Genomic DNA, 21262 nt, shown 5'->3' with positions numbered 1-21262 from the left:
TCTGTCGGGTAATTTTGGCTTGATTTTTACTTCATCCATTGTCTTGAGAACATAATCCACATATAAGGTCTTATTCTCTCAGAATGTAGTTCAGAGCTCATGAAGTTGGACCTCATCTGAGGTGCCTGCTGAGCTGATGGGGAAGGAAGACAGGGAGCTGACGGAGGGCGGGGGGAGGAGAGAGAAGAGCCGCTGAGCAGAGGAACATTATCCCAGGCACGTGCAAAGGCCCGGCGTCTGGAGCGCGCACGGCAAGATTTGAGGCACTGTCTGAAGCTGAGGGTGGGGATGGGGTGACTCTGCAGAGACGAGCAGGAACAGAGCATGACCCCTGGAAGCAGATGAGATTATCCTATGGCAGGTGGGCCATTAGCAACTTCTCTGAGCTCATAGAGGGAGACCTCAGGCCAGGGCTAGTAAGTTGGTGTGTGGGTGTGGAGAGGAGGAAAGGGATGAGGGAGGGGCAGCGAACCTAGCCCACTGGCTCTTGCCTTGGCTTGAGATCCCGGAGTTGAAGCCATGTGGGCATCAGAGAACCAGTGTGGAGAACATCTTGGCTGCAGCCTTTACTAAGTGGTTCTGGCTTCATCTTCTCTCTCTGTTCAGAGCATCCGGTCTAAAGTGGAGCTGTCTGTCTGGGATCAGCCTGAGGATATTAATCTCTTCTTCACTGCTACCTGCCAGGACGGTGTATCTTACCCTGGTCAGAGGAAGTGTGAAGGCCTGAAGATTGGGGACACAGTAAGTTCTCACCCCCCGTTGGTTTATATTTGTTAACGTTGGTCATCATTCTTTGGCTTCTGATAACTTTCGTGACTTATTAGAGGCCTTTAGGAGTTTGTATTCTGTCTTGCAACTCTGCATGCTGGGGGACTTTCCTAAGCCTGCCCTGTGCTGTGCCTTCAAGATGCAGGTGGACTTAGTAAAAAGCTCCAGGCAGTACACAGCCTTCAGTGCGTTGTCACTTAAGGCTTCCTCAAGTTGACATTGTGCCTTTGGGTGTCTTAAACCATCATTATCTTTGTTTGACAGGGATGAAATTGGGTGGGAGAGTGTAGGTGGAAAGCTAAAAGACCCTGCCTTCGTTTCTAGTCTTCTACAGCTTGCTCTGTGCCTTGGGTAATCTGACTTTCACTTTTCCTTTCTGTAAAATATGAAGAAAGCCATCCACCTCTTCTGATTTGATGAGATGGAATGGATAACTCTGTTGCAATGGAGGGCATGGGTGCCTTGTCTGGATTTAAGTGGATATAATTAAGTGGTGGAGAAGCAACATTGTGTATAAAGATGTGTATCTGTATACCAAGCCAAGGACGTGAGGGAAGGAGGAAGATATATGGATGACGAGAACAAAGATGAAATACTGGCTCACAGGCAGGCAGAGTGGTGATGGAGAACCAGCCTCACTTCTAGAGATTCCTGCTGCCAGAAGCAGACTGTGAGATCCATTCCTTGCTTTATTGACACATTTTTCATTGCTCAGAAAATAGAAAGGCAAATAGAAAGAGAACTGAGGGAAAGTTCTCTTCTGTAACTAAAGAATCCGGTTGGAACCAGAAAAATTATAGGGACCTTAAAAATACATGACCATATCTTCTGGGCTTTCATAAGCACTAATGATGGCCAAGGTGGAGATAAGCAGACATACCCTGGATTCCAGGGAAACAGCTCCAAAAGACATAGGTGTGGCCGCATGACTGCTTGCACTGCAGCGTGGTCTTCTGGAGCTTCCTCACGTTCTGTAATTGATTCTCTCCCTCCTTCCCCTTCCCAACTGCCCTTCACCCACGTTACATCCCACAGGCATACATCTCACCCATTCTAAATCTTACAGTGGTACCTCACCCCAGCAAAGGGACCATTCAGAATGCGGTATCAAGGTTGAGAAAGTGAAGGACTCTAATGACTAGGTAACAGATCTTTTTCTAACGCAGGTTTTCTTCCAAGTTTCTTTTTGCTTTAAAAAAAAAAAAAAAAGTGAAAGATTGGCCTAATCAAGTTTTCAAACGATGAATCATTAAAAATTTTAAATGATTATTTATGGCGTTTAGCTAAGAAGGTACTCATAGAATAGGGTGACATTGCTGTAACAAAACTCCAATTCCCATTTTCCTATTGACGTGAATAAATTTTGGAGAGAGTGCTTTAATCTATACAGATAAAAAATAGGAGTAGAATTGATGCCATTCCCCGTCTTATTTAGCAGTGAGTAATATTTTCAATGTACATGAACTACTTGGGTGGGGAAAGCCCCATCTCATTAAAGTGGCACATCCAATAAAATTTTATTTTTAATACCTGTCAAATTTTGTGATATAGTTATGTTGTTTTGATCAATTGCAATGATTAATCAATCCAGATGATGTTTTTAAAAAACACAAAAGCCTTATAGTCACTGGCTTTAAAGAGACAGCTGTGAAAAATGGAAGGAGGCAGAACTAACCAGAAAAACTACATGTAAGTGGATTCTGTAGATCTGTAGATGGGATGTTTGGTGCAGTGTGTCAGGAAAGCTAAAGAATGATGCGTGAAAAACACCCAAACAAGGAACCCTTTACTTGGAGAAATAGGTTCAGTGGAACAGAGGCAAGGAGGAGGATGTACGGCACACACAGCAGGCGCCTGGGTTTCAGGAAATCTCTTGACAATTTCTAATGGCATCCTTATGCAAAGACAGGTAACGTGGGTTGGTGATAGCACAGCTAGGCAGATGCATAGCTGAGTAAACCTGCTTTCTAAGAGTGTGGATAACGTCATCTGGAGGAAGACTTGACCGAGGTTCCAGCTGTCTCCTGTCTACTACTGGCTTGAGATTAACTCGAGGGAGAACTGCTTATCAAAGGTGGGGAGGTCACAAAGCTGGAGAAAACAGGTTAGCTTATAAAGCAGGAAAACCAAGATTTAAGAACATTTTTAAAAATTGAGCTGGGTTGAAATCATCAGGATTAATATCCTGCATTAAGTTCAGAATATTAATAGGATAGAGGGAACTTGGTTTGATAGTAGCTTTTAAGAAAAGGATCTGGTAGATTCTAATTCCCAAAGGCTCAGTGTGAATAAGCAGTGTTGCTTTAAAAAAAGAATGCCAACTGAGGCTGCATTAATGGAACCCCAGAGAAAATGGTTTCACTCTTTTTTGTGTGGGTCAGACTGCATCTGGAGTTCTTTGTTCAGTTTTTTTTTTTTTCAAAGGGCAAGTGTAAAGGAACTATCATGATGAGGTATCTAGACACCAGGAAGATCAAAGGAACTGGTGTTTGTTGATAATAATAGCATAAAGTTGGAATTCTTTTTGAATGCAAGAAACTGAAACCAGTTTATGCTGCCATAAGAAAAAGGGGGAAATTATTATAAGAATATTGGGTCCCTAATGGACCCAAGGGGGCAATGCAGTTAGTATTGGAAAGGACTGGAAAGTAACTGGACAAAGAGTTAGTTCCGTGTTCCTCACCGGGTTCCCCGTAAGGAAGATAGGTATTCATGTTGACAGATGAGAAAAACTGAGGCAGGAAGAATTCAATTAATTGCCCAAGTAAGTAGCCAGTAAGTAGCAGCCAGTAAGTGGCGAAGTGAAAGTTCAAGGCCAGGGCTTTCTGGCTCTGATGCCAGCACCCGTGCCCCCTCCCCCTGGCCTCTTGCTGCCCGTGGTTCTGTTCCATCATCCCCGTTCAGATGGCTCGCCTCAGAGCAGAGCGCCATAACAAGGGCCGGGGCCTCCAGCAGGGAACGCCTCACCACATTCTGTGTACACCCCCGGGGCTCAGTGCTGCTGGGCATCCCGAGATGTGGGATCACCCACAGACGGCAGTGCACTGACAGCTCTCTCCAGACCAAGTCCTCTCCCTAGTCATTGCCTTCTGACCGTGGAGGGAAGGACAGAGTTACCATTTCGTGGGAATTTATAATACTCTCCATGCTCTGCTAGGGCTTGGCTGCTGGCTTCCTCTGCTGCTTGCAGCCTCTGTCAGGTAGACATTACTTTCCCATTTTATGTGAGAAAGACTGAGGCTCCAGGGGGGGTGCCCTGAGAGACTTGCTGGAAGTCTGGCTGCTGGTGGGCACAAGCGCCAGGTGTCAGAGCTGCAACCACTGATGCCAAAGTTCGTGTTTTTTTCCTTATACCTCGTGCATTTTGAAAGTAGAAGTTTCAGAGAAGCTAAAGGTGGGATCGTCACCACTTTTGTACGGACACTCTAGTGTACAGATTTTGTTTTTTGCTAGGATACTTCGGAAAAATAGGAACATTGTCCAGAAGACAGGAAAGGATTTCAAGTGGCATTTTTCACAAAAGTGCAAAATCTCAGACGTATTTGGATGACTTCTAGAGCATTTGAAACAGAAGGAAGAAGGGTGCTTCTCCCACGCCCTCGACAGCAGTTCCACACGGGCGGGCCAGGGAGAGCCTCCCTTGGGCTCCCAGGGGCTGTGGTCCTGTTGAGACAGCAGCCCAAAGGCAGGCCTGCCATGCTGGCTCCTTGTTTCCTCTCTCTGCCCAAGAGGCCACAGTCACATGGCCCCCGGCTCTGCCGCCAGGGCTGTGAGGTTTTGTTTTCTGTGGGTGGAAACAAGCTGACACAGAGCAGTGGCCATTTGCCTGTCATAGCTGGACCTGGTGCTGCTTGCAGACCACCAGAGGTGAGCTCTTTGAGGCCCTGGAGGCAGTGGGGGGCAGAATCCAGAGCAAAATGGAAATGTGGGGTCCTTGTTAAAAAATAAAGAACTTCAAGATGACAACAGCAGAGCATTAAACTAAGCACGGGCCCTTCTGAGCATGGGGCTGTGTGTGACTGCACGGGCATGTGCCCACGGAGCTGGCCTGGAGGGAGAACTGGGGGGCTTCCCCTCAACCCCCTTTTTGCTGAAGGAGAGATGTACTTCTGTCCCTCATCTCAGGCTGAACTTTCTCCAAAGAGTTGACAGTTGGACTTAGGTTTGCTCCTGAGTATGTGGGCATTTCCCTCTTGACATTTGTCCCAGGGACAAATCTGGTTGAGGAAATGTAGGTGCAGGAGTCAACCCCATAGAGTTGGGGGCAGTGATGAAAGCTGGGCCTGGTGCTGCAGGAGCCCCAAGGAAGAAGGGCCCCGCATCGCAGAGGGGGTGCTGTTTGAGCTGAGGCTCAGAGTTTTCCAGACATAGAAAAAGGGTGGGGAGGCCCCATTAGTGGTGAGTCCGAGAAGGTGTGAAAGAGCATTGATTGCCCTGGTGCAGGTGGGAAGCAGCTGAGGGGAGTGGGTTGGGAACTGAGAGGAGAGGAGCTGGGGCTGCAGAGGCAGGATTGGGCCAACTGGTAGGACATACATGCCAAGCTAAGGTGTCTGGCCATTATTTGGCAGGCATTATTTCCGTTCTTTAGTACCATGAGCTGGGAGCGCTCTGGGTAAGTCAGAAATGGCGAGGAGGATAGGCAGGAGTAAAGAGTACAGCAGAAGGGCCCGGGGGCTCACTGGAGGAGAGGGATTAGGGAAAGCAGACAGGGTGTAACTGCCATCTGGTGCATCTCAGGGTCTGGGCTGTGGATAAGGACATGGCCCATGGGGGAGGGGGAGCCTTGGGACAGCTGGGTTCAAGTGGCATCCGGGCAGGTCTTGCCTCCGTGTAACCAGAGCTTCCTGCAGAGGTGGAGGAGGTGGGCGGGCACTGTCTCCATGGTCACTTCCAATCAGAGGCCGCGGTTCTGTGACTGTCCTGTGTCCTCTGGGTTAAGAGATCTGTCCAGGCAAGAAGCAAGGGGAGGTGGTAGGGGGTGAGGGACAAAGGTTGTCCTCAGAGAAATATTCCTTACATGAAATCTTGCAGTCCCAAATCCAGTGATTTCTGTTTTTTCCCTAATTTTCCTCCCAGCACCGACCAGGGCTGACTGAGTGGGCCTGGCCACTGGGAGTCAGTTTTCTCATGAACTGGCTTTGACAAATCAGTATGCAAGTGGCTGGCTGTGCGACCGGCACTAACGCCCGGTACAAAGGACCCAGTGAGCCCTGTTGGGGCTTCCCACAGCGTCCCGCCCTCCGGCCCCTCCCCTGGGGCTCTCCACCCCTTGCCCATGCCCAACGCTTTGTCTCAGCGAGCTCCTAGTGGACTTGGCATCTGCAGAGCTTGGGTTTGGTGGGTTTGGGTGGGGGCTGGGTAGCCCCTTTGAAAGGGTGGATCAGGCCGGCAGCCCTGTGCGGGAACCAGGAGCATCCCAATGAGGTTCAAATAATAAGACTGGGCGGGAGGGAGGACTGCCATGTCCGCGACCTTCCTCTGGAATCTCGGAGTGGGAAAACGGAAAGTCTCCGGGAACTGGGGAGCCTTCACTCTCAAGAGTTCACAGTAATCAGGGAAGAGAAGCCTCATTCCAGCTGCCTGACAAACTCTCTGGATTCTTTCCTGATCCCTCAGGGAAATGGACTCTGAAGGGAGGGGTAGCAGAACAGATTTACTTGCTGTTGCCAAGGTGCTTTTTATAGCATTCCTGTGCCCAGCAGGGCCTGAGACTTAGTGGCTGAAATGGAGCTGTTCTCTGGTTTTCAGGTGGCCGGCTGCACGCTAGGCTGCATGGGGCCCGACAGCTTGGACCTCAGTTAGACCAGAGCTTTGGCTGAAGAAGGCCACTGGGACCTGCTTAGAAGCCAGGCCTTAGACTGGGCAGGCAGTGTGTGAGCCTTTCTGAATCCTGGGTGTTCAGCTGCCGGCACTGATTCAGGGGCGTCCCCAACCTCTCCACTCCCTCTCCAGCAAACACTGACACATCTGTGAGACCCAGGAGATTTAATTCCCTCTCTTGTTACTTGATCCCTTGGTGCAGGCAAGTTTTCCTGGGGGAAGGTTATGCTCACAGATGGACACTCCCCACAGTCTTGCAATAATTAAATGCCTTTGGCTCTTGGTCCAGGCTGTTTCTTTGTAATTTTTTCCACTTCTGACCCCCAGCGGCCTTTGTGGGGGGCAGGGCTTTCCATTTAACAAGTCCAGCAAAGTTATTCCCCTGGGAGGTAGTAGGCTTCTCTCTCAGCCTCAGAGGGAGGGATGTTCACCTCCACATTCTTGATGCCCCATGGCACCTCGGTCAGGTGCAGCCTCCGTGTCCTTCCATCTGCAGGCTCAGGTTATCCCCAGCCCAAGGCAGGAAGGTTTAAAGTTGACCAGGAGCTTCTGGTCACTACTGGGTGGGTCACCATCTAGTGGTCCCTCTGTGAGCCGGGCCTCTCTCTCTCTACCCAGGTCTGGACACTGGACATCTGCCTCATTCCCTACTTCTAGGAGGTGACATGCCAAGGAGAGCACAGGCCCAGCCCCACCCCTCCCCAGCTGTGTGACCAGCACTAAGCTCCCGGAGCCCACCAACCCCGTTTTCTTTCTGGTAAATGAGGATGCCTCCTCCTAGGGCATGTAAATGAGATGCGTGTGGAAATGCCCAGCACGGGGCCTGGTGCGTGTAGTACTTGCTACCTGGTAACCATTAGGCAGATTGCAGTGCCCTGGGTGTGTCCGCGTCTTTCTTCCTTACCTCGAGAGCCCACCTGTACCTGAGGGCCTTGGAACCTAGTTGTGAACGTGCTTTTGCCAGCCTCTCCCTTTGCCTCCTCCCGCCCCCTACATGGAGGTGGGGTGTGGGCCCGTCCCAACTGTCTGCAGCTGGCTTGGCTCTCCCGGTGTTCTCTGACCCTGGCTCCTGGTCATTTTCCTCAGCGCACCTGTCTGACGGTGTCTGCTGTGATACTGCTTCACTAATGCCGACTCCCGGTGTCTTGTTGCCAAGCAGACTCTCTCCAGGACCTAGGAAGCGGGGTCTCCTGCTCAGCCTCACGCACTCCCGCTCCCACCCTGCGGGGTGGCGTCCCTAGATGTCACAGAGGGGAGGCCTTTAAGAATTAGTAAAGATCCCAAAGTGACAGGGATCTGTAGAACGTTTAGAAAAAGATATTTTGAGTGTTCTCCAGAAATATACATTATTACCTAAAGAGTACCCAGTAAAGCAGGTTATTGATGGCTTTTTAAAAACCAGTTCTATTCCAACCCAAATAATAGAGTTAACAATACCAGTAGCTAAAAGTGGTTCCTAACTTGTTCTGAGTTTCAGAATGTTCTGAGGAGCCTTTTGAAAAAGAAAGACGTCTGGGCTAGAGGCGGTGGGTCAGTTTCTGGAGTGAGACCAGGCCTCTGTCGGTTCGGGGGAGAAGGACTTCAGGATGGTGTTTGGTCAGGGCGTGCCAGCTACCTGTCTGCAGATTTCCACAGCGCCCTGCTTGGAGGGCTGTGCTGGATCATTCTCACCACATGGTTAGGGGGAGGGGAGGTGGAGTCACGCTCTACTCCCTGGGAGCATCACAGCCAGCAGTGTCATTGCTTTCCTCACATCCCAGCCATGTGGGCTGCTAACAGGCATCTTTCCTCCATTGCCATCTGCCAGCGAGGTCCACCTTGCTGCCTGTTTCCATGGCAACCCATAAGCAGCTCGGGAGTTAGCAACACTCCTGTACATGCTTTGTTTAATAAGAAAAAGTCTGTCCATGTGTGTGGCAATGATGCTTCTTTACAACCTCCGGGCCATGGACTGATTGTGAAAGACACAGCTGTGAGGACCACGCAGAGAGAAATTGGGGCAGAGGGAGGCTCAGGTGTGTCTGTGAGGAGATAGATATGCTGGAAGGGACCCAAGAGTCATCTCTCCCTTCTCCAGCAGGGGAGGAACACCTCTGCAGAAGGGCAGGCAGCTGCCAGGGCCTCTCGACCACAGCGCCCCATGAGTTCAGGGAGCCACGTCTAGCCTGGCATAGAGGAGGTGCCTGGTAAATTGTTGACTATTTTGTTGACTTTCAAAATGGAGACGGGAAGAGGATAGGATAGAAGTGAAAAGGGGAGAAAGAGAACCTTGTAAACTTGAGTGAATCTTTCTGCCTTCCTGTGGAAGCCCTTTTCCTCTGGGAGATAAAGAACGTAAAAGAACCAAGCATGATGCCTGTCAAATGTTGGCACGCCTGAATACGCCCTTCCTGGGTAAAGTGAAGGGGCTTGCTGTCTCCGGGGTCTCTTCCTCCTCGGGCCGTTGGAGTGGCCCTCCGTGAGTGTGTGGGGGGGCTGGATTTGGCCCCAGTTCTTCACTGAGGACCTTGGAGGAACTGTGCTTGGGCCAGGCCCCTGGGTGATCAGGAGGCTGGTGCAGACAGCGGGAGGCCCAGGTGCACCATGGCCACCACGTCCCCTCTCTTTCTCCTGCCCAGGCGTCCTTTGAGGTGTCAGTGGAGGCCCGGAACTGCCCGGGCAAACACGCGCAGCACATGTTCACCCTGCGGCCCGTGGGATTCCGGGACAGCCTGGAGGTGGGGGTCACCTACAACTGCAGGTGCAGCTGCAGCGCAGGGCTGGAGCCGGACAGCGCCAGGTGCAGCGGCAACGGGACTTACGTCTGCGGCCTGTGTGAGTGCAACCCCAGCTACCTGGGCACCAGGTGCGAGTGCCAGGAAGGGGAGAGCCAGAGCGGGTACCAGAACTTGTGCCGAGAAGCGGAGGGCAAGCCCCTGTGCAGCGGACGCGGGCAGTGCAGCTGCAACCAGTGCTCCTGCTTCGAGAGCGAGTTTGGGAAGATCTATGGGCCCTTCTGCGAGTGCGACAACTTCTCCTGCGCCAGGAACAAAGGAGTCCTCTGCTCAGGTAGGCACCCCCGCAAGCACTTTTGCTCTGAGCCAGGCACGGGCCTGGGTGCCGTTTGGACATCCCCAAAGCAGGCCTTTTACTTACTGCCACAGTCCTCCTGGGAGAAGACAAGGGCAAGCCTTGGGGGTGGGACCAGCGTGTCGAATACAAAAGCAGGAGATGGCACTGCTACGTGATGTGGACTCTCAAGAGTTGGAGGGGTCGGCCGCCGTGGGTCATCCAGGACTCACCGCACAGCATTCCTGACACATAGGTGATCAGCCTCTTCTTGATGGCCCCTGGGGACAAGGAGCTCCCTGGGGCCAGAAGAGGTTATTCCCTTGTTAGACATCCCATTCATCTCCTATGGCTGCTCTAATAAATTACCACAGACTTAGTGGCTTAAAACAACACAAATGTATTCTATTCTAGTTCTGGATGTCAGAAGTCTGAAATGGATTGGCTAAAATCCAGGTGTTATTTGGCTAAAATCCGGGTGTCAACAGGGCTACATTCCTTCTAGAAGCTCTAAGGGAGAATCTGTTCCCTGGCCCTTTCCAGCTTCTAGAAGCCATTTGCATCCCTTGGCTTGTAGCACTGTCCTCTGTTTTCAAAGCCAGCAGTGTAGCATCCTCAGATATGTCTCTGACTCTGACCTCTGCTTTGCTCTGATGCTCCTGCCTCTTCCTTATAAGGAGCCCTGCGATTGCATTGGACCCACGGGATAATCCAAGCAAGTCTCCCCATCTCAGGATCCTTGACTTAATCACATCTGCAGGGTCCCTCTTACCATGTAAAGTAATACTGATACAAGTTCCAGGGATTAGGCCGTGCACTCCTTTGAGGGCCATTGTTCTGCCTCCCATAGACGTGATTTGAAAGTTTCCTTTTATATCGAACAGAAGATTGTTTCTCAGTCACTTCTGCCCAGTGGTTCATATTTTAGGCTCCCTCTTCCGCGTGACAAACTGTCAAACGTCTGAGAACTTCTTTATGTTTCTCTGTTCTCTTTTCTTATCCAGGCTAGACACCAGGTCTCTTCCTTCTCTGAAGCTCTATCATTTTGTTAAGTGTGCCTCTCAGAATCAGGCGTGTTATTTGTCATCCGGGTAACGAGGGCTCAGCCCTGAGTTCAGCGAAACATTTGCTTCCTGTGACCTGAACGTTCCACTTCCATTAACACATCCTAACAACACTCACTTTTTCTTTCCTGTTAAACAATCACATTGCACCATTGAACTTGGTTTTAACTTTACTATACCAACAGTTGAAGATTTTTAATATTTTGAGTGAACTATAGCCAAGCCAAGTTTCTGTTGTGTCACGTTTGAGCACTTAAGTTTTTGAATCTAAGCATAGGACTTTACACGGATTCCAGTTAAATTACAGTTTGGCAGTTCCCATTCTGGGAGTTGCTCTCTGATGAGATACTGTAAATTCATGTCTCTAAAGGGTCTTTCTCTCCAACACCATGCCACCTGCAAATGAGTAAGCAGAACAATTTTAGGCAGGATTGTAGTTTCTTCTACTGCTGTGTATTCTGTTGTTTCCAGGATTCCTTCTTTGTGAACGGTCTTCCAGTGGTAAAGTGTTGATTTAAAAGGAACTTAGAGTGTGGCAGGGAAGATAAAGCACAAACATGTGAAGCAAATCAGAACATGTAAATGATCTGTCACTGCGGGAGGGGTAACCATCCCTCCATGGGAGAAACAAGTGCAGAGGGTTGCACAGATGAGCGTAAGCCCGTGAGGCCTCCGGGGGCAGAATGCATCATAAGACAAGTATGAGCACACCCATGGGTGCAATGGAACCAGCATGCTCAAAATTGGAATTGCTCCAGAAAATGTAGGACGTATAATGTCATAGAAGAGTCAGCTAGCTGGCAAGAGTCAGGATTTGATGTGCTGATCAGGCCACAGGGATCCACTCTTTCGGGTAGATTGGATGGTTCCACGGGATGGTTCTGTCTGGATTAGCAGGAAAAGTGCTTAGGATCAGGCAGGTCCGAGCCTAAATCCAACACCACCACCACCACCACGTGCCACTTGTGTCACTTTGGGCACAGAGCTGTTGTGAGCAGTAAGAAAATGTGTCTAAGGCACATTGCCTTGCTGACCACTGGCTCCTTTAAGAGTCAGTGCCACACACCCCTGAGAGCCACAGCTGCTGTCCAGTGTGCAGGCGGGGCCGCCTTCCCCGTGAGTCGGGGCTTTGCTGAGGACTTCTGGCACGGCGGGGTGGATGGACTGCCCATTCCCTTTAGCAGCCACCATAAATGCTCCAAGAAGCCTGGCTGTGTCTGTAATTGGCTTTCAGCCATGAATTTTTTTTTTAAAACATATTAGCAAGTATTATCACGGAGCTCCCTCCTTTCCCCTCAGTTACCAGAAATAATCCTCTGATGTGTCTTCGTCCAGAAGGCTGCTTGTGTCTGTGTTGCCTGGGAGCCAGGGCTGCCAGGTCGGACGATCTGTGCAGATCTCATCCCCATGGTTTATCAGCCTACTGCCTGGGTTGTCTTGGACTTTGGGTTTTCCTGTCTCTAAAAACACCCCAGCACTCCCTTGTTTCTGCATCACTTTGAGAATTGAAAGAGAAGACGTGGATAAAGGACCCAGCACGGTGGTTGGCAGGAAACAGGGCCCAGCACATGGGGGCTGCCTCCCCTCCTTCCCTCAGTTGTCATGCGCCTCCGAAAATAATACAGCACAGAGCCTGGAGGTGTGGGGCGGGTGGTACATGAGGTGCGAGAGGCCTTAGTAAGGAAAACCGGTCATTTTGGAAACTGGAGTATTCTGTAGCTGAGCGAATACCCAGAGAACCCACAGTCCTCCTGAGCTAGTCTTGCATTTCAGGCTCCTGCCAGATGCTGGGTGCTCGCTCCTCCCTCCGCTCCATCCAGCCCTGTGGTGTTGAGAGACTCTCATGTGTCCCCAGGTGTGCAAACAGGAGGTTCAAGATGCCCTTGGCAGAAATAGAGACACAGATGTAGAGAACAAACGTATGGACACCAAGGGGGGAAAGCGGCAGGACGGGGGGTGGTGCTGTGATGAATTGGGAGATTGACATATATGCACTAATGTGTATAAAATAGATAACTAATAAGAACTGCTGTATAAAAAAAATAAATAAAATTTAAAAAAAAATGCCCTTGGGGCTCCCACATGTGCCGTGCTTTGAGTCACTAACTCCTCGGAATTGCTGAGCTGAGATGTCTTTCGTTCCCCCGAAGTTGGAAAGCTTGAAAAATACAGGGGGAGTTGATGGGTGTGTGGTCAGTCTGAGCTGTCTGTCTCCTTCTTGGTGACCAGGATTAATTTGAACCATCTGGTGAACCAGACAAAGAACTTCTCTTACCCTCACTGGTTCACATGCATCCCTTCCTAAAGTGTGTCCTCAGTCAAGAGAATAACTCCAACTAGCTGTAGGATTATTCTTAGGTCTAGAATGTTCTCAAAGACAGAAATTGTTCACCGTTCCATCATTCATACTTTAAGAGGTTTTCCTTCTAAATTTTTTCCAAGTGTGTGTATGTATACAATTTTGTAGCTTGCTTTTTTCATGTATTATATCCTAAGAAGCACCTGAAGTTGAATTACTTGAATACATCAATAATTAGAACACTTGACTGTCTTCCCGCTGCGTCCCCAGTTAGCCTCCTCCACCCCTTCACTTTGAAAGCAACAACTAGTTGAAGCTATCCAAGTCTTCTTGGAGACAGTAGTTTCTGGAATAAGGTCACGGTGGTGTATGATCATCCAGGAAGGACGCCCAGCTCCAGACAGGACCGATCCTCCTGGCCCGTCGATGTAGCGCCCAGCTCCTCGTTCCTTGTCTCACAAACACTCCAGCTTGTTCAGGAGGCAACAGCGGGTGGGTGAGGGATCCGCCCCCAGTTCCTTGTTCCCGTGGTCAGCTCTGGGCTCCCTCTCCGGAATTTGGCCCACTGGTTTTGAGCTCTTGGATCACTGTTGCATTCGGGGTTTTTGTGGGGGAGAAGTCTTATTTCTCAACAATGACTCTGGTCTTGAAGATGCTGACTCGGAGACTCACAAGTAGCTGACTTTAGCGTTCTCTCAGTGTTTCTCAGCCCTTCCCCCTGCAGCTGGGCCCGCGGGGGCTGCGTGGTTCTGGTCCATCTTCAGACGGGGGCTGAGGCAGAGCCAGGCCAGGACCAGTGGGACATCCTGGAGAACCTCCTCCAATTCTCTCTGGTCTTTCCGTCTGTAAGAGGCTCTGGTCCTTACCTCCAACCAAGAGACAGGACCGAGGGGATGGGCTAGAGATTACAGGTTTGTGATATGTTATACATCATAAAAGTTAGTAGTGAAGCAAATCTGACTAAGGTCTGGAAGCAGTTGAACAACTTGGTTATTTCTTTTGTGACACACTGTCATGGGAATGTGTGTGCAGCCAGGGATGCTGTTTTCTCCGTCTGGTTTCTAGAGGCAACATAACTTAGAGAGTGGTTCTGTCCATAGACTATTCCTGTGTGTACAAAGGGAGCTATGGGGCCATTGTGAGGGTTTCTGTTCTTTTGAGTCTCATAAAGTGTTGACCCTTCAGAATCCCTCTGCTAAAAAACATGTGAAGTAGGACATGGTCTGTTTAGTTGTTTTCAATGTAATTAAAGGTTACTGCTCAAACTTTGTTGTTCTTTGTTGGTTTCTGTACCCAAACAGTGCATTTCCTGGGATTTGAGTTACTCCGTTATGGTAAACTGTTGAAATCAGTCGCAACCCTGATGCTTCCAGCAGTCTCTGTACTTAAAATGCATGCACTGGCGTACATGGAATAATTTGCTAATAGCCTACTTCTTGGGTTTCATATATTGAGAAAATTTATATCAAATAGAATATAGAATTTTGAACAGAACGCTTTTGGTCTTGTGACTGTGAGATCCCAAAAGTATATCTAAGTAAGGTCTCATATATTTTACTTCATCTAATAGGTTATTTGGCCGGTTTATCCATATAAATATATATGAATCCTTTAATATGTGGCAGGCAATTAGAGGTCAAGGGGCCACTGCAGTTTTCTCTCAGATGTAAAAAAAAAATGGAGAGTGACACTAGTGGCATCCTTCCTAGTGGCCACAGCCGGCATCCAAACACAGGTTCCTGGTCTGGGCTGATGGCTTCCAGAAAGTTTCACAAGGTTATGTTAAGCCTCTCCTGGTAAAAGCGCCGCTGACATTAAGCCCTAGCTCTGGACTTCCTGATTCTTGCCAGGTGAAACACCTCCATGGCAACAGTTATCCAGATATGTTTATAAAAATACCTCTCACCCTATTCATACCGTTTTCTTCAGAAATGTAATTTTCACACTCATAATAAGTATCCTGGTGGCCATCTCTGGGACTATGGTCACAGCTCTACCTTCTGTCACTGCATTGCAATTTGCATATTTCATAAATGACTTATAGGACCTTCTGGAATGTGGCTCCATGACAAAGGCCTCAAAAAGTACCTTTTGAATGAACCAAGATTTGACATATTTAATTTCCCAAGAAGAAAGGGGCCTCTTGGTGGGATTGCTACCACTGTGTGCCTCAGGTGGGAAAGCCTAGAAAATTCTTCACATCTTTTCATGTATATTAGTCTCTAGTCAGTTTCTTGATGGTTTACCCAGATGCTATTTGCAAATACAAAGATGCATTATAGAGAAAGGTCTCCTCTCCCTCTAAAGAATATCCTCATAGCAGTGTTCTTTATCTGGTAATATATAAATCCTAATTATGCACATGACAGCAAAGACCAAGAGAGTCATCTTCCATTTTGGAGTACTTAGAATATGGTGGCTATGAGAACAGAATTTGTTACAGTATTCTTCAGTAACTATGATTGTAAGGAATGATACACCCGTAATTAGTAAAGACACTTCCACAAAGTTAGTAAAGATACTTCCACAAAAGACCATTTACCAGGACCCTCGAGGACCAGTGCGTGTTCAAGTCTGGATTCTAAACCTGGCATTCCCCCTTTCCACCTCTGACCTTGGACTCTTCACTTACCCTCTCTGACAAATTCTCTTATCTGTCAAATACCCCAGAGGGTTGTTGTAAGCATCAAATAGGGCAATAACTGTAAAGCTCCTTGGACTCTGCCTCCCTACTCAGGGTGTTGAGTAAATGTTTTGAGCTGTCCTCCTCCTCCCTCCCTTCCTGGAGGAACATTTTCTTCCACAAAGATAAGCATCAGGGACATTCATGGCATCAAAAGAGGCTGGTTTCAGAAGTTCTCAATAGGCATCTATCTAATGGTCAGGAATTCTCTAAGAATTCCATCTGCATCCAGATATTGCTCAAGTTCATTCTGAAAGGCAACAAGGTACCGAAATTTAGGGCTTAGTCACATAACAAAACGATGCACCTTTCAGACTGGCTGCATGAACCAGGTGAGCTGGGCTGCTCAGCTCTGGAGTCATCCAGCCTCTTGCAGCCTGAGGTTGGAGAAAGCTCTTTGGAAAAACTGTAGTGTAATAAGTATCTGACCTTGGTGCAGCTGCAGATACCGAGACAGTGGTCTCTCACTGAGGTCATTTTGTTTTAGGTAGAGTGCTGCATTCATCTCATTCAGGAGCTCACTGAGCATTCCTCATGTGCCAGGTTTTGTACTGGGTGCCAGGGGTACAGAGTTGGAGTTGCTCACAGTATTGAATTAATTTCTAAATGTCTGTTGTCCCTAGAATTTTCCACTCCTCAGAAACTTTCTGGGATTGAGGAATGAGCATATGAACCACTTAAGCTTCTACTTCCACCATCCAGACTTGTGTGAGATCTTGAAAGATAAGAAGCATGTTGGCAAGCCATTTTGAGAACCTGCCTTGTTGCATGCTGTGAGCTCAGCTCTGGGAATGGAGTTTTCTTACTGCCCTTGCTCACTGCTCAGATCCTGATTCCAGAAACATCTTAAGCAACAATTTACCAGTGATCATGAAAAATGGAGTAATCTGAGCGTTGGCTTTCACCTCACCGCCCTTCTATGTCTATTTAGAAAGGGAAGTGTGCAGACAGGGGAGCTTGGGATGAGGACTCTGCTCATGCCTTTGAACTTCAGGCCTGATCCAAGGTCATGGAGTTCGGCTTGTGAAGGAAATAATGAAACTTAAAAAAAAAAAAAAGGAAAATCCTAGGAAAACCATGAGAAATGCCAAAGATAAGATGTTAGTCATGTATAGAATTGGGTGGCATTAGCTTTTTGATACTGTAGAATAACACATTAGAAAATTTTCCATTCTTAGTTAAATTGAAAATGATGAGAGACCTCTGGTGACTGAAATAGTTATTCGTAAGGCTCCTTTGTTTCTATTTCTTGGGTGTTGAGCTGTCACTTTGAGTTTGGTCTTGATTTTGGAAACTGTGACATAACTGGTTATAGGACTCTGCTGCTCAGTGCTTTGGGTGGGGTGGGGCGGGATTGGATGGAGCCCTGTTTTCCTTTGGGGTAAGTGTTCCTGACTGTCAGAACACTGACCTAAGGACTCCACCCAGATCCAAATGCTCGCTGGTGTCTGGAAGTTGCTCTGAGTGAGTTCAGTCTGCCAGAAGTTTTGCATCTTCTTGTTAATGAAAGGAACTGGGGTGACATGCATCACAGCCAATCTACTGACACTGGGTTGTGGTGAAGGAAAGCACAGTGTTTATTGCAGGTGCCGAGCAAGGAGATTGGGCAGCTCATGCCCAAAAGACCCTAACTCCCTAAGGGCTTTCAGGGAAGAGTTTTTAAAGGCAGTGTTAGGGGTGAGGGTTGCAGAGTGTCTGATCAGCTTATGGGCATTCTTCTGATTGGCCTGTGGTGAGGTAACAGGGTGATATTTTGGGAAATCTCAGTTATCAGTTTTCTGCCTCCAACTGGTCTGGGGTCTATGGTCTGGGGACTATGTGCTGGTGCTCAGCATGCAGCCAACTTCCTCTACCTGGGGAGGGGTTTAGCTTCTGCAAAGCAACTCAAGGTTATGGCTCAGGATGTCATCTATAGCCCTTGAGGAGGAGCTAAGGGTCCTTGACTTTGTTTTATGGCTAAACTATTATTTTGTCTTGCTTGACCGCTTTCCTTTTTCCTGCATTTTTTCACTCCTCTGATTAAATTTGCTCTTTGGAACTTGGGAAGCCTTGGGAGGTTAAAGCTTTTCTACAAACAAGAGTTGGAGGACACAGGGCAGGGGGAAGGTCTGTCCCTGGAAGGCCACACAGGGTCCTGCTCGGTTTCACTCTCTCCTGGACACCTTCCTGAGCCCTGCCTGTTGCCCTCTGACCCAGAGGAGGGGACCTCCTACCACCCCAGCCCACAACCATCACCCCCAAAAGTCTTCATCAGATGACCCACTGTCCCTAGGCTACAGGAATATACTTCCCAGGTTGGTATGTTATTTGACATCACATCATTGGCCTTTAGGCAAACATTGTAATAATAATGATAATAATAAATAGAATCTATTTTAACACACTTTTTAGTATAGTGAGATGATTTTCCTTGGAAACACACTGAGGCTTATTTGTTAGTATTTTGTGCTTTTCATGAGCAAGCACAAAATAGTGGGATTATTTGCATCTTCTGCCTTTTCTACCACCACCAGTCACACACAGTGGGTCAACTGTCTATTACCTGCATTGACTGTTTACATTGTGGGAAACTGAGGCCCAAAACCTGGACTAAAGCACCTTGAGATTCTTGATTATAGATTCAGACGAGGAGAACCTTGGAAGTAAATAGTTACCTCATCTCTACCGAATTTTACTCATTTTGATTAGCTTGAGACCCTTCCCAAATCTCTTTAATACCAGCTCAGCCCTTCCTGCCACCACTCAAGCATTTAGCCCACATTTTCCAAGTCTTACCTAATAAGTGCTCTTTTATTCTGGTCAAAAATTTTAGGAAACTTTTAGTCTCTGTTTTGCTAAGTGAGTTTCTCTGGGTTACATAAGGATAGATCAGACATAGCAGACCAGGCCGAAGGACACATGCAGAGCAAAAGACCAGCCGAAGTACCCGTCCCTTCATGACTGTTATTTGATGAAAGGCACAGAGTGTTCCTCTTAGTAGTCAGTGGGTGTCTGGCTGTTGTTATTGATTAGGCTGGACCCACTTTCCTTAAATGAACCTTTGTTAGCCTCTTCTAATGTATAAAACACTCTTGGCATGCATGATCTCATTTGGTGGTTGTTCCTCTACCAGGAGACTGAGGTGGCTGTTACTGATCAGCCGTGTGGTGGAGGCTGTGGCTGAGAAGATTGGCATGTTGGCCATGCTTCCCACCGGTGGTTGGCCCAAAGCCTTGGCCTAAGAAAAGCTCACCTACCCTAACCCTCAGGGGATGCTCTTCTCTGGGTGGCTGCTTCCTGCCATCTCCTGGCTTGGCTGGGCTCCTGGCAGCCAAGCTTCAGCGTGGCCCACTCATGTGACATTCCAGACCAGCTGTGTCCGTTGAGAGCGCTGCTCCAGGCTCTGAACAGTGGCCAACTGAGGATGGAATATGGCAGCTGTTAACCCACCACAACAACATGACAGTTTTCCAGGGTGAAAATAGTAACCCTCTCATCCTGTTGCAGTGACCAGGGGAAAGGGGAGTGAATTCATGTCTCCCCAGATGCTGTTGGCATTTCCCCAGAAGTGCCTGCCAGGCAGATCAGGCAGGTTAAGCCAAACTCAAGAAGTCGATGCGAGGCACCTCTGTTTCTTTTGGCCACAGGCCTTCTGTTTTTCTTTCTGAGTCAGCATTCTCAGGGTCCTATGAGGACTATGGTTCATCACACTCCTTTGAAACTGGAAAGGTGAGTTCATTAAGGCACTCAGGATTTTCCATCTTCCCTCCGTTGCCTTAATCTCCCTGTGATTGATAGAGTTGGGCCAGACACCAAGTCCTTTCCTTGGTGCCCTCATGTGGAATGCAGTAGTAGTTAGAGGGACTTGGCAGCTGGGCATTGGCATCGAGAAACCAGGTGCTAAGACCAGAAAGGCAAAGATATCCTTTGACAGAGCTCTGTTGCCTTTGACAGTGGAGTCTTGGCTTTCTAGCCAGAGCTATCATCTCAAAGTATTCTTGAGGTTTGGGGAAGCTTAGCTTAAAGCAGCATCACCTCATTTGCTTAGTAGTGGTCATATTTTGCTGATCAGATACAGAATGCAACATGCAATTCAGCAGATGAAGGCAAAGGGTAAGGGGCTTGTCAGGGCATCACCTATTGGGAAGCACCTCCAGTTGAGCTTGTCAGGCCTGGTTCATTGACACTAAGCCAAGGACAGAGGAGCAGCGAGCCCTGAGACTGAGGATGCATCATTGTTCACATCTCTGAAGAGCCTTTTGCTGGAGAAATCTGAACAATATGCAAGAACAGTATCGGGTGCAAAACCTGTGACTTCTGTTCAACCATGACCATGGTTGCCACAGGAAAGAGAATTCCTAGTCTTTATTTCTCGTGTCATCTTCAAGTCTCTGGGTTTTTTTGGGCGTTTGTTAAGAATTTGAAATATCTCAAGAATCACATTTAAGTTTATAAACATCAATAATACTTCATTCCTTTTCTAATTTCCAGCATCGGGTATCTTCCCCAGGGCTTCAGGCTTGTCCTGACGTCATTCACAGCTTCCACCAGTCAACAATATGTTCTTAGCATCTACTGTGTGCCCGACACCATGCTAGGCATTAGGCAAACAAAAATAAAACACCGTCTTTGATTTTGTATGGGTTTGCAAGCCAGTGAGATGAGGCAAATGCGTAAACAAATATATCTGTGTGATAAGTGATTGTATATCTGTACTCTCCCTGTTAACCAAGTCTTCTGGTCAGGTTTAGAACATGCTCAGGACTCTCCAGTCTTAAAAAAAAAGAAAAAGAAAAAGAACAGAAAAAGAGAAATCCTTACCCTCCCCGCCCCCCCACTGCAAGCTCCTCTTTCCTCCATATTCACAGCCGTATTCCTCAAAACATTTGTCTACACCCACTGACTTCATGTATCACCTCCCAGGCAGCCTTCATCAGAGTCCAATTTGGATTCAGGCCCATGATTCCACCAAAACAGGTCTTCCAGGTCCTGAATGGCTGTGTCCTGCTGCATCTAAGGCTTGTTCAGCTCTCATCTTACTTGACTGTTGAGTGACAGCAGATGTTGTTGACCGCGCCCATCTTGAAAAGCTCTCTCCCCACTGTCAGTCAGAACTGTAGGCTCCTTTGTGGGATCCTTCTCCTCTGGCCGTCCATTCAGTGCTGAGATTGTCCAAGGCACAGCTTGGACGTCTTCTCCCCCAGAGTCTCTCTCAGGAATCTCATTGTGCCCACACCTTCAGTTACCCTTGTGTTGCTCAGACCTGCTCCCAAGCTCCCTTTAGCTCCACGTGGATGTCTTAAATGAACTTCAGTCTCAGGATGTCTCAGACTGATTTCATGATCTTCCTCCCAGCTGTCGTCCTCTCCTGATTTTCCTTGTCTCCACCTTTCATCTAGCTGTACCAGCCAGAAACCCAGGAATTATCCTTTTTCCTACCTGCTCCTCAACTCCTACGTTCCATCTGCCAGCCTTGGGGATGGACCTGTTGCACATTTTTAAACTATAAAACACCCTAGGTCACCTTGAACATTTATCCTATGTGTTGTTTTAATTTTTATCACTTAGTCATGCCTGGATTATACTGGAGAGGCAGTACAC

At 48.2% G+C, this 21262-nt stretch overlaps 1 protein-coding gene across 1 annotated transcript in view; it reads left to right on the top strand.

Annotated features, from left to right (window-relative positions):
- The window catches only part of ITGB5 (integrin subunit beta 5), a 110775-nt gene that overhangs the window by 69909 nt on the left and 19604 nt on the right, over nt 1–21262 (top strand). The window contains exons 9-10 of the mRNA XM_061194270.1: nt 607–741; nt 9207–9636. Coding sequence (XP_061050253.1) covers nt 607–741; nt 9207–9636 — 565 coding nt within the window. The remainder of the gene's footprint in view (nt 1–606; nt 742–9206; nt 9637–21262) is intronic.

The sequence above is a fragment of the Eubalaena glacialis genome, chromosome 6, assembly GCF_028564815.1.
Source record: "Eubalaena glacialis isolate mEubGla1 chromosome 6, mEubGla1.1.hap2.+ XY, whole genome shotgun sequence".
In the NCBI taxonomy this organism is placed as follows: domain Eukaryota; kingdom Metazoa; phylum Chordata; class Mammalia; order Artiodactyla; family Balaenidae; genus Eubalaena; species Eubalaena glacialis.
Note: the sequence above shows the minus strand (reverse complement) of the source record. Positions and strands in the feature narration are given on the sequence as shown.